The 14,098-nt window shown below is 42.8% G+C and overlaps 1 protein-coding gene across 1 annotated transcript in view; it reads right to left on the bottom strand.

The window, feature by feature from the left end:
* LOC132398614 (caveolin-1-like) overlaps positions 1–5,047 on the bottom strand; it is a 30,759-nt gene extending 25,712 nt beyond the window's left edge. Inside the window, exons 1-2 of the mRNA XM_059978274.1 lie at positions 4,852–5,047; positions 3,431–3,595 (exon numbers count right to left, since the gene is read on the bottom strand). Coding sequence (XP_059834257.1) covers positions 3,431–3,595; positions 4,852–4,881 — 195 coding nt within the window. The 5' untranslated portion in view covers positions 4,882–5,047. The remainder of the gene's footprint in view (positions 1–3,430; positions 3,596–4,851) is intronic.
* Positions 5,048–14,098: the final 9,051 nt, after the last annotated feature.

Below are 14,098 nucleotides of genomic sequence, written 5' to 3'. Positions count from 1 at the left end.
ATGAGTTTACTTTTCTCTGCACTGTATGGTTTTTATTGGTAGAGGTTTTCCCCTTGCAGCAAGAACCCAGCAGATTTACCGACCCAAGCACCATTGGAGTTACAAGAAATAAGCTTTCGAAAGATCACATCTCTCCTCTTCAATCTGGTTCAAAGAAGCACAATTCCAGCCACTTGCTGAAATGGCATATAATTCACAGGGTGGGGGGGGGGGGGAAACAATAAATCTATTCATTCTGGAAGATTATCGCTCAGATAGACTCTCTGTGCTCTCTTTTGTGATGGTTACCACTGAATACAAAACTCCCCAACTAGTGGCAGTTGAATTAAAAATAAAACCCAAGCTGAACAGATCAGGAAGAGAGACAGTTGTGTTTGATCACCAGTTGGTGGTAGTCCAAGCAGAGATCAGTGGCAGTGCACAAGAAAATGAAAATCCCAAGATCCCAATTAGCATTCAATTGAACCATGTCATGAAAGAACATATCACTTAATTGTTGCAATGTTAAGATTGCAAATAAACAAATAAAAATAGGCTCAACTGCATTTTGAAGCTTTGTAAGAGCTATTCAGCAGTGCATTCAGAAAAAAACAATTACCACTGTTACAATATCAATAAGTGTAGATCCAGCATTAATAGAACACCATTACTTTTACTTCCATGAACTATTTTACAAAATCCATATTTGCAAATAATTTTTAATATGAATTTGCAAATCTTCTTAAAAGTAACGATTGCTTGGCTCTTTGAACATTTTCAAATGGCAACCCTTTCAACTGTTCCAGTTTATGATCTTTAAAATGATTTCACCAATGGCTGACAACATAAAAGCCGTTCCTTTCATCTATGAAAAGTAGAGGGGTTATTAGAGGGGCCTACAAATGAGAGCTGTACTTGTAACAGCAAAGAGATTGAGAATTAAAACGTACAGATGTCAAAACAGATACTGTACATTTCCATTTTAAGAACATAACACTTTGATAACCATTTATTGTAATCTGTAAAACTGAAGATGCATTTTATAGACTTGGTGAAATTTACTTGTTCACCACTTCAATGCACAGAGAAAATATTATGCAATATGCAATGGTGTATTACCAATGCAAATTGTCCTGTGATGGTTAATTTCAAAGTTTTTTGAATATTTAATTACTAAACCACTATCCTCTGAACTAAGGTGGCACATTTTTCCTTTGCAGGAATGGGATGGCGGAAATGACAAGTTTGAGATAGCAGAGAAAAAGAACCATGTCCTTCTGTCTTAGCAACATGCAATAAAGCAAAGTTACTGTCAGTTCTATGATATTGACATTGTCTTGCACCTGTTCATATATGAATTACACTTTATGAAGTTTGTGCTGCCCCCTTTAAGGCAATAATTGATATTTAATTATTCAAGTGTGCATTTGACTGATTAGCAAGGTTGCTGTCCCCAAATTCAATACTTTTGAATTTCACAGCGTCTATTACTGCTGAATTTTTTTGGAATATTGGTTTAAAGGGAATCATACACAATATCACAAACAGGAGAAAATCTGCATATGCTGGGAATCCGAGCAACACGCACAAAATGCTGGAGGAACTCAGCGGGGCATTCAGCGTCAATGGAAAAAAGTAAACAGTCGACTTTTCTGGCAGAGACCCCGATGAAAGGTCTCTGCCCAAAACGTCCACCATACTCCTTTACAATAAACTATCAAATACTTTCTTATTTGAGTCAATCAGATATGTGGGCAATGTCATAATGGCAACTAAAAAGAATTCAAGCTTTTTGTGTTTCTAGGTTGGTCTGAAACAGTTTGCCATGTTTAAAACAACCGATAGTTTTCTGTAAACAAAGTTAGCTCCCCTTGTACCGCATGACAATGCTATTTGTGTTAGTTTCCTTGAATAAAAGGCACATGAATCAGAAAAAAATCAGGACAGATTCTGTTAAAGTTGATTCTTATGTATACTGTGATATTAACCTCCTGTATGTTAGAATTTTTATGAATAAGGGTGGTAGGTGTACTAAAGTGGACTGGGCAGTTGAACCCTCTGGACACAGGATTGGGAAGAATGGTGTGGAATGGGCAGAGTGGCTCTGAAACCAAATAGATGGTGGAGTGGACTAGGCAGTGTGGATTTGTTAGTCAAAGTAGTACTGAATTGGTGGCAGAAGGGGAACATAGTGGTGTGGGTTTGCTGTTAGTTACCCCATGCATAGGTTGGGGGAAAGGGATGGGCAGAATGGGTGTGGTGCCAGCTGGAAGGAGTATGAGGTTGGTTACAGTGTCCTCACAGCTGGTATTGGCAAGGGCAGAAAAGAGTGGAGTGATTATGGGACAGGTGCGATATTCAGGGCTTTTGCTAGGCTAGGTGAATTGAGAGTCTTGGGTGGAATGGATGGAGCTGGCTGTGGTATGTTCAGAAGGGTGGACTCAGGTTGGGCTGGGGTTTCTGGGGATGAGTTGAGTGGGCGGGGAATTGGTGGATTCGGCCCTGGTATTTTGGGAAGGAAGCGCTGAAGTGGGATATTTTGCGTAAACTGGGTTGTGACAAGTGGAATGAGGTGGGTGGGTGGGTTTATTTTGATAGCCTGCAATAAGGACTGAGTGCAGTCCGTCCGGAGTTCAGGAACATATTCCGGGTGGGGTGAACTTGGGGGGGGGGGGGGGTCCTTTGAGGAGGCCTGGGGGCAAACAGGCTAATTTAGGCAAGATTGAGCGAGCAGGTGGCCAGTGCGGTGGTTCTAGGCTGAAAGGGCGATTCAAGTACGGCGGAGTACGGGTGAGGTTATCAGCTAACTATTTGGCATTGAAACCATGGGCCAGGGTGTGTGGGATTTAAGGTACAGTGACACCAGGATAACTACTCTGGGCAGTGGGAGCAGGGTATCTGGTTTGGATAGCTCGGCGGGGTGCGGTGCTCGGCGGAGTATCTCGGAATGTGGGGGGGGGGGGAGAGGAGTAAGAGGATGAGGAGATTTCGATGTATTTCGAACAGTTGAGGCTGGCTGCTAGCATTAAAGCTGCAGAGGGTTCGTGGTATTTGAGAGCGAGGGGGTGATCATCCCGTCTCCCCAACAATGGCTCACCGCATGGACCCTCCAGGACAGCGCGGAGGGCGCCAGGTTTCGGGAAACGACTGCAGACAAGCGCTGGCTCTTGTCGCCCTGGGATCAACGGGTGTTCACGGATGAACTGCCACTCAACTATCTTCATGTTTATTTCTCCTCCACCGTCTGGAACTCTTCGATAAGAATAATCGTCTGTTGACAGCAAGTCCCTGAATCTCCCCTCATTCGAGTCGCGGAACCAGCAGTGAAAGCAAAGTACTCTATGCAATTACCGTGTTTACCATAATATCGAGGGCAGTCTGCGCTGCCTATTTGCAATATGTTCTGTCCTTGCAAAAACCCCAACTTAACCAGAACTGGCCTGTTTCTTACCTTCACCACATCGTCGTTCAGGTGCTTTGGGTCTCTGTTCACTAAGTCGATCTCTTTGGTGTGATAATCAAGCACGTACTCTTCTTTCATCTTCTCATCTTCCATTTTGTTATTAGGTTTGTAAATATTCCCGTGATCTCGGATCGGCGACGGATATAAAAGTCCCTGAGAAAGGTGACAACAATTACTTTACGAAAAGCTCGAATCGTTCCTATATAACGCGCCGAAAGTGCCCGCAGTCAGATGCCTAAGAAAAACTTTTGGGTGCCTGAGCGCATTTAAAGGAGAAAGTCACAGTGCACCACACCCCTGGCGGTAGCGGCGTCACTACAGACCAGGCACCAGGGGGCAGCACCTATCATCGAGTGATTCCAGCAAACGCTTGAATATCCGCCGGGAACTCTCCCAACAGAGTACTCTGTAAACACCTGACAATCTGCGTGGGAATCTCCTACCTCTGTAAACACTTAACATCTCCTAGGACATCTCCCAGCAGAGTCCTCTGTAAACACTGTGGACATCTGCTGGGAGATCACCCACGAGAATTCAGAAGAACGCTGCACCAATCTGCTGGGAAATTTGCTGCTGGCTATGTTGTGCTCGATCGGGTACCTCCCTTCACCCTGCCCACCGGGCTGAGAAACCTCCACTCCAGGGACCCATTGCCATCTCGACGTTACTGGTCTGCTGGGAAATATTCTAACAGACTCATTGCTCGGTTCAGTAGATTCTTTGAACATCTGCCCCCGGACTTTCGAACACACCGGCAACACGAGTGAATCTGCAGATGCTGGAAATAAATAAAAACTCCTGATGAAGGGTTTTGGCCCGAAATGTCGTCACTACCTCCTCCCATAGATGCTGTCTGGCCTGCTGAGTTCTGCCAGCATTTTGTGTTTTTATTTCAAAAACACCGAATGTCCCTTTCCTTCCAATAGTTCCAATTCCGAACAAATAATATCTCCAAAGAGGATAGGCCTAATAAACAAGATATGGTTGGGGTTCGGTTGTTGAAATGAACGGAAATATTTCCAAGTGTTCGAATATTTTCACAGTGAACCCTCGGCAAATTCCTGCATCCCTAGAAAGATGGTACGTGAATAGTTTCTAATTAAAATGCAAACCTGATTAAATTCATGCATTTTTAGGTGATTAAGTTAACAGTCTCACAGTTTCTGGACTTAGAGGAGAACCCTAGCTGGAGGATTTCAATTTTCAGTTACATGTTGAGTAACTCCGCAATGTGTCCCGCTATCTACGGATGACCGGCCCCTATTGAACACATTGATAAGCGCATAAATTGCCAAATGCACAACCACCTTTTAACTGTACTGAATTCGTTCCCGCAAACCGGCCGTCGCTTATTACATTTGCAGGGGCAAAGTAAATCTGTTAGCTCCAAAACTTCTCGCCCGTCTTACCTCGAATTCTCCGATTTTTTCGCCTGACATATCTCTCCAGACAGCTGGGTGTTTCAGAAAGGCTGTGGGGATAAAGGAGGAGTCTGTGAGAGGAAGATAGTCTTCGCAGCGATCGCCGGGTTTGGTGGAAGGGTGCCAGTTACCTAAGGCTGTGTTTGGAGTTTTCAATCTTAGTGCAAACGACGTGAAGTTTCCAGTCACAACGGGAAATGCACATTCATTTTCAATGAATCATAGAAAGGATCAGGGCTGCGGATACGGGCCAATGGCCGAATCCGTTGCCAAGGGAGTGAGGGGAAGGTAAAGTATAACCCACGTTATAAAGCGAGACGTGTGCGAGAAGCTGGAGGCGATGAACGAGCAGTGAAGAGCAGAGTCTGTGCGAGGCACAGCATGAACTAGTGTAGGTAGGATAGCGAGATAACCCCGGGAGGGTAGTGACCGATACGAAGGATAACTGGACAGGGAACAGTCACCAGAAAAGTGACATATAAATTTCGTAAGGAGCAGAAGGACACATTTGTAGTTAGGTAGCATTATTAGGGGGAGATAGTGCGAGGTGAAGGAAAACTCACCTTGGTCAGCCTGAGCGAGTTGGGCCGAAGGGCCTTCTTCTGTCCCGTACCTCTCCAGGAATCTCGTGGCGTGTGGATTATATTAATGACATGACACCGTCAATCAAATAAATCTTTTCTTGAATCTATTTTAGCCCTCGGTTTTGCACCGATGTGGGAAGTCGAGTTTGTTGTCATATTGTGCACAAGCGCGGTGAGGTACGGGGTCGAGATAAATAAAGTTAACTTGCAGCAGCATCACAAGCGCATAGGCACAGACAACGCACAAAATATAGTTTACAAATAAATTATACATAACTTTGAAAAGAGAAAAAAAACTTACAAAAACAAGACTCAAGCAAAACAGAAAGACATAGAGACATGTCGAATGATCAGCAAGAAGTGTCATGTCTATTCCACTGCTAAGGCTGGCTTTGAGCTGTGCAGGTCGGTTGTAGGAAAGTAACACGACGGACAAGGGAATAAAGGTGTGAAGCCCTGATCCGGAATATCAATAATATTCTGTTCTATTCATACAATCAAAAGTCCCCCATAGGTATACAGACGATACACTTCGCCCATTGATTCACTGGACTGATTCGCGACTGCAGGCGAGCTGGTTTAATCTTCGCCAGCCTCTCCGCAGCCTTTGTCACAGTGGACACGTGCACTGCGCCTTGACAACATTATCTGCAAACCCATGCTCTACCCTGTGCAGCACATTTCACGGAGTCCGGGGCTTAACTCCTCAACTGCCTCTGCGCTGTCAGTTTTCAAGCCCGGCCGAGCTTCCTCCCCTGCAGCTGAATGGTGGCGAAAGCATTTTCTCTCTCCACCCGGGGAGCAGCCCACTCTCCGTCTCTAACTCAACGCGGTCGGATAGTGTTGGCTTCTCTCGGCAGTTCGGGTGGGAATGAAGGGCGAATGTAGAGGGGGCCCCTGACTTCATCAGATGTTCAATTCGGGATTTACTGGGGACTGGGAAACCGCCTGGAGTCTTGCTAGGATTCTTCAGTCTTCTTACTGATCCCACTCCAGACCTAAACTGCGCTGGATCCAAGGCATACTCATTTCAATGGCGACATCAGGGCAAATATATAAGAGGCAAAAAGGGAAGGCAGAACGCCTGCATTTTTAAATTAACAGTGCCTTACTTTAACGTTTTAGGTGTTTATAAGCCTCCATGCGTATTTTTACTTTTTAAAAAAAACCTTTTTCATCCTTCCTCCACCCCCAACCCAGCTTTTCCAGTTGTGAAACGGGTTCGGGGATGTGTTCTGGTTTGCCTCCTTACTGCTCCGTTCAGATTTGGCTTCCTGCACCCCAGGGTGCAGGGGCAGGTGGTTAACTCCTCAGTAACCTGGCCAGGCGTGTGAGGTCAGATCATGAGGCTGCCGGGGCTGCGGACACTCCGTCCCGAGGTTCCTTCCACCAGCTCAGTCACAGTAACCTTGATGCTTCCTTCAGCCACATGATGTACTCCAACACGGTTGGTCAGGATTGAGTCTGACAGAGAGTCTCCGACACGAAACCTTCTGTTTCCCTTTCTACAGACCCTCTCAGATGGGGTGAGTGTTTTTACCATTTCGGGGGTTAGCGCGACGCCATTACAGCTCCATTGCACCTTCCACCCTCCCCCCATCTTCTTTAAGGGGCCCCTGCCCCCTCCTCCCTCAGTCCTGACGAAGGGTCTCGGCCCGAAAAGTTGACTGTTCGTTTCCATGGATGCTGCCCGACCTGCTGAGTTCCTCCAGCTTGTTTGTACGTGTTCAAATCCGTTAGCAGTTCTGCAAGGTCCCTCTGCAGGTCCTCCCCGTGGTTTGCGTGTGTTTCCTCTGGGTGATCCAGTTTCCTCCCACAGTCCAAAAAACCTACCGGGAAGGTTAAGTAGTCATTGTAAGTTGTCGGGTGATTAGGTTAGTAGACATCCCACCCTGCAAAAACTCATTTAAGATAGCACCCCTGCACCTTCCCCCACAACCCCAAATCCCTCCACCCCTGGCTGATCTCCAAGGGTGTATGCAATACTTTGTTTAGTGATTTTGTCTAATCTGTAAACCAAGTTGGGTATGTGCAGAAAATGTGACATTAAAATATGTAATTATATTATCATGGAGTGGTGTTTTTATTCTATAACAACTTTAAGCAAGTCTACAGGGAGTTTGGCCTCATCAGGTAGGACATCAATAGGGTAGCTCCTTAGCAGCTAGCCAGCTAGTTTAAATAACCTTAGCTATGCTAATGAATGAATGACACCTGTTAAACTCACCTCAACGTGTATTTTACAGTCATTTAACCCACCATGGGCAACAGAAAAGTCACTGTTGCAAACAGTGCAGCGAGCAACACTGTCATTATTTTTGACCCCTATTAGGCAGGGGTACACTTTAGTGTAGTCTGGGGTGAAGTACGTTTTGTTTTTTTTTGGAACACTCTGCCATGGCGCTGCAGGACACTAAACTGAACTGATGGACAATGAAAGAGAGAGAGAGGTCGACTGTAAAGCCCGCCAACAGAGAAAACTGATAGGTCTACTTAGCACAAAGAGAAACCAATCAGTATGCTCCCCCTCGCTCTTCCTTTTCCTCTCCCTCTTCCTCTCAAAAAAATCAATTTCTGGGATATTGTATATAATTTGCAGGTGTCAGGGAGCCGCTATCAATATGCGGGATGTCTGGGTTAGGGTTAATCGGGGTTGTGGGATTGCCAGGGCGGAATAGATCGAAGGACTGGAAGGGCCTATTTTGCTTGCGCTGTATCGTTGAATAAATAACACTTATTTTCAGGATTCCAGCACCTGTAGATTTTTTTAATACACTGATTCTCAACAATGCAATGTTCATCTCTTCTACTTTGTCACATCATTTTCCCTTTACCATTTGGGACTGGAATTTTCAACTGTGATTTTTTAAACATCTAGATTCAATTGCTGTGATATTTATTGACCCCAAATGCTGGATGAAATTTAATTAATCCAGATTTCTGCTGCCAGTACCTATTCAACACTAAACTTTACTTACTGACTTATAATGAATGATTTCTTGTCTCCCAAAGGTTTTAGTATAAATTTGTCACCCTTCAGTTAAATCATTCAGTGAGCCAGGCTGCCCATTTCTTTGTATCCTTCTCGAGCTCTACAACTGTTCTAACCCAAGCACCTGATGCACCTATCAGTCACTTAATCTGCAAGGATAGACTGAAGCTCCAAGCTCTCGGAGGTTGCAATGAAATGGCCCAAATCGAAGGACTAGGGTAGTCTCCCGGGTACTGGGCCTTCCTCTTTCTCAAGCTCATGAGACTTGATTCAGACAGTATCAGGGTAGATTTTTATAGATCCTGGTGCATTGTTTCTTATATTGCAATACAGGAAGCAGAATCAGGTTTATTATCAGTGACGTGGTGTGAAATTGGTTGTTTTGTAGCAGTGGTACAGTGCAAGACATAAAAATTACTGCAAGTTACAAAAATAATTAAGATAAAGGAGAAGTAATAAGTGAGTGTTTGTGGGTTCATGGACCATTCAGGGATCTGATGGAGGTTGGGAGGAAACTATTCCTAGAATGTCCAGGCTCCTGAACCTCCTCTCAATGTTAGTAATGTGAAGGAAGCATGTGTCAGATGGTGATAGTCTCATACCTCACAAAGGTCTGCATGAGCTGGTTTATAGTGAGTGGGTGGATTATGGTCTCACCTCAATGTAAAAGGCACAGACCTACAGTAAGCTGAGGGGCAACAGAAAACCCTCAGTCTAAAGCAGAGGTGACAGGCAGAAAGTCTGCAGGGTGACATGTTTGGATTCTTCGGTGCCATCAAGACTAACTATGGCTTGAACTCCTGAGGGCTCAACCAGCTGAGATCCATGAACAATTTGAACTTCTCAAGAGCTAATGCTGTTAGTGCCCGCTAGAAGAACTGTTTAAAAATTCTTTAATGATCACTCTCTCCTTAACACAAATATGCCAGAGAACTCTGAGATGTCATAATAATGATGCTTTGCATAAAGAGCCATATCTGTTTGGGAACTAACTTGCCAAACGTTGCCGGGTTTTTCCCCAACCACCTTTTCCCGGTAGCCTAGAAGCTGCTTTGGAGACTCTTTTGGACCTGGTTGCACAACAGACATGACCTTCACTCTGCAACGGCTCATACAGGAGCATTATCAGTCATTATACATGGCCCCTTGAGACCTCACACAAGCTTTTGCTGTCGAATAACTGGGCTTATGGAGATTCCTTCCCACGTCTGCTTGTTGTAGAAGTTTGTCTGCTGTGTGCATACAAGCTATGATCTTAACCAATGGATCTTCAACAGGCCTAATCTCGGTCAGAATTGTGACAAGCAAGGCTGTATCAGCACTATCCTCAGTTTATCTGACTGCATTGTTGTTCATCAGTCCAGTGAGCTTTCTGTGGAAGTGGAGCAGTTCTACTGGACAAGCAGAAATCTGATCAACTTACGACACCTTCACACTGGATCCAAGGTCACCCTGACACTTACTGAGTTGGGAGGATGTGGATTGCACTTGCATACATGCCCAGGTGGATGCCAAGCTGCTGGTCTGCTCATTCTCTTTAAGTGTACACTAAATAACGGTCCTCTACCAAGGTGCACTGCTCTACTACACCGCCTCCTGAGAGAAAAAGTGGATCACTTCCTTTACCTTAAGGGCTACTTTGCAGAAAATAGTAGATATCAATGATGATCCAATGGCCATCCTCCAGGGATTAAAGATAAGACAATATTGACTAATTTAATGAAGCACTTCAGCCCATTCTGAGGATGTATAAGGTGTTAAGAACATACAAATCCTCGTCTTAGAAATAGAGTCGGTTTCAAAAGCTTCAAGATTAGAATCAGAATCAGAGTTAATAGCATGCCATGTGCCATGAAATTTGTTTTTTTTTTGTGGCAGTAGTACAGTTCACTACATAGTAATACAACCTATAAAATACATTGAGAAGTATATATAAAAATGAATTAAATACATAATGCAGAAAAAGAGGGAATTTAGTGAGGAAGTGTTCATTGTCTATCAGAAATCTGAAGGTGGAGGGAGGTTAGCTGTTCCTGAAATGCTGAGTGTGTCTTCAGGGTTTTTACCTCCTCCTTGATGGCAGCAATGAGAAGATGGAATGCTGTAGGTGAGGAAGGTCCTTAATGATGGATGCCACCCTTCTGAGGTATCGCCTTTTGAAGGTGTCCTAAATACTTGGGAGGCTAGTACCCATGTTGGAACTGGTTGAGTTTACAACTTTCTGAAGCTGTCTCCAATCCTGTGCAGTAGTCCTTCCATATCAGACAGTACATCTGTAGAAGGTGCGAGTGTCTTTGGTGATGTACTGATTCTCCTCAAACTCCTAATGAAATCCTTCTTTGTAATTGCATCAATATGTTGGCCCCAGGACAGTTCCTGGGAGAGGTTGCCACCCAGGAACTTGAAACTGTTCATCCCGTTCTCTCTGATCCCTCAATGATGAATTTTTTTTGTTCCCTTGCCTTATCTTCCTGAAGTCCACAATCAATTCCTTGTTCTTATTCATGTTGAGTGCAAGATTGTTGCTGCAACATCACTCAACCAGCTGATCTATCTCACCCCTGTGTGCCTCCTCATCACCACCTGAAATTCTGCCAGTTGAAGTATAGTTTAATTGCTTTGGGACATTGTGCTTAACAGGGAAAAGAAAAACATCAGGAAGCATATGCAGGCACAGACAAAGACACAGGAATGATTACAATAGTTATGAGTATTAGAGATTAGAACAATGCAAGTCAATGGAGAAATTGGAACTACAATGTTTACAACAGATCGGGTTGGTAGGCAAAAGATATATAGGGTCTAAACAGAGTAATTAAAGAGAGACTTTTACTAGTTGATAACCAGAGATACTGCAATTTATTTTCCCTTGCAAATTGCTTCCTAGTCAGATATCAACCTAATATTTATTTATGTAATTATAACTTGGCATGACACTTCATAACGTTAAACATTGAGATTACATATGAAATTTAGTTTTGTACTTGTATTTTAGTTGCAACTTTATTTAGTGCTTTAGGTTTGCAATTAGTATTTAGCTTTAAAGATTGTGCTTATAGTCAGTAATTTGATTGATTGTTGCCTCAAATTGTACTCAGCTTATTCATCAGCTCACTATTTAGGCAAACTGGCATAGTGTAGTATCTCAAGCACTATCAGATTCTCTTGATTGTCAGATAACAATAACTTCAAAGTTTATTTTCTGAGGCTTGCATCAGTCAGGGTCGACTATGGATATTGTATCCTAGCTGTCTAGATTTGCAAGCCAGGGCAGTACAATATGAAGAGCAAACTGTTGCCCATGTAGCAAGCTCTCCCTCCCCATGCATCTGATGACCCAAAGGAACAGCAGAGACTGATATAGTTTGGCAACAGTCAATGTAGGACTGCCTTAGGGACTCTAGCTCAGGATTTACTCCCAAAGCCTTTCCCATGAGTGGGTATAGCTGCAAGGCAGCAGAAATTTGAGATCAGAGTTTTCCTTCTCCTAGGTGAGCTGCCAACCACAACTGATCAGCTCCCTTTTCACTCACAGCAGTGCTGGTTCCCGCATCCTCATAAACTTACATATCTATAACGTGTAACACCAAAAAATGAACTAAAATGCACCTGTGTATTAATAACAAAATCCAACAGACAACATCCAGCACCACAAAAGCTCTAGGCTGTTGAATTATTGGAGTTTTTTGGCATTCCTTAAATTCTTATTACAGCAAGTTTTAAGCTTCATGCTAATTTTGGTAAAATGATGAAACAAATGAGAAAAGAATTGTGGTGTTGAATTGTTTTTATTTATAATTTTGTGTTATAGTACCACAGCCTACAAAAGCACAGGTGTAGTCATTGCACTTGTGTGCAAATATTATATGACCAGAGTTAGACTCCATCATGTAAGTACAGTGCACAACCTTTTCAAAAGTTACAATATATCTAAAAAATTTTTGCTATTAAGTCCACAATATTGAATGTTAATAACTCAGCTCTGGGCTCCAAAGTCACAACAGACAGCATTATATAAAAATGTGTATCTATGTATTTTGCGATTATTCATGTCCACAGTGGTAAGTTAAAGTAGAATTTAATAATTTAAGAGACGCATTAGAAATTTATTTATTTTATTTTTATTTAGAGATATGGTGTGGAATAGGCCCTTCTGCCCCTTTGTGCCACGTTGCCCAGCAACTCCTGACAACCCTGATCTAACCCCCAACACTACAGGACAAACTACAATGACCAATTAACCTACCCGGTACATGTTTGGACTGTGGGGGGAAACTGGTGCAGCCGGGGAAAACCCACACATTCCACAGGGAGTACGTACAGATACTTCTTACAGAGGATGCTGGGACGGAACCCTGAACTCCGACACCCCGAGCTGTAATAGTGTTGCGCTAGCCGCTACAGTATCGAGGCACCCACCTTATTGATTCATATTCTAGCAATTAAACTATATTTGATATTCAACAGTTATGACATGATTTCAAATAAACTTTAGCATGAGAAAAACATTACAAAGTAGTTTATGGAAAAGCAGCAGAAGAAGTGATAAACAATGGGCTCCAAGCACGGAACAGAAAATTAGAGAGGTGTCTTAACTTGTGGTAAGGTTTTTAAAGGTGCTGTAAAAAGAAACAGAGAAGGCTATTCTTAAAATCATGCAAAGGTGACTGAATGTTTTGCCACAAATGGCTTGGGAAAGAAATGATGGAATGGCCAGACTTGGAGAATCAAGAATTGCTGGAGGAAGCATAAAACTGTGAAGAGCCTTACAAAAGGAATGGGAATGATATGAAGATGAACAGTTTTAGCTTAAGGCATTAAGAGACTGGGAAACAATGTTATACAGAAAGGATAAGAACTATGGACTAACTGGAGTTTATAGTAAGTGTGAGAATACTGTTAAAGATAGCAGATTTGCATATACAAGATCAATCACTAATTTCATCAATTATTTCTAGGAAACTCCAAGTCATACTGTGAAAATGCTCTATGTAAGAATTCTTTATGATTGAATATTACTATATTTAAAAATAAACATATCCTTTAAATATGAGTTGCTGCAATGACAAATACTTGTTTTGTCTTAAGCAATGCAATTTATTCACTTTACTTGCCAATGCTTTCAATGACTGAAAATAATGTGACTGCAACTCTGAAATGATGATTTCAACTTTCTTGTCTCAAACTGAAAGTCTTGTAAGCACATAAGTAGTAAGCAAGTACTTAGAGAAGGCATGGAGCCACTTCAGGATCATTAAGGTGATCTGTTAAGCCAGATGGCAAGGATGGAATATCAGGTTTTTATCAGTCTTAACCAACTAAAAGGATGCCTCCAAAATCTCTATAGTCAGGAAGACTGAAGAGATAATGATGGGGTGAAACTGATAATGGAACGTTACTACAAATATTGGTTATGCCTGCAGTAGAAACAGGAAGAGCTCATTCAACTAATCCTGTCTGTACTGTAACTCAGTAAGAACAACGCTAATATTTTACATCTACAATATACTACTTTCTTGCACTAATCCCATATTAGAATACAATATAATTTAAAATCAATACTCTCTTGCTTGAATATATACAGCAGTAAACTTCAGCAGAATGTTCTTCACCCCCCACTCCCCGGTGAAGAACATCTTCCAATCACTGTCCTGTCTGA

Source organism: Hypanus sabinus, chromosome 8, assembly GCF_030144855.1.
Source record: "Hypanus sabinus isolate sHypSab1 chromosome 8, sHypSab1.hap1, whole genome shotgun sequence".
Classification (NCBI taxonomy): Eukaryota; Metazoa; Chordata; class Chondrichthyes; order Myliobatiformes; family Dasyatidae; genus Hypanus; species Hypanus sabinus.
Note: the sequence above shows the minus strand (reverse complement) of the source record. Positions and strands in the feature narration are given on the sequence as shown.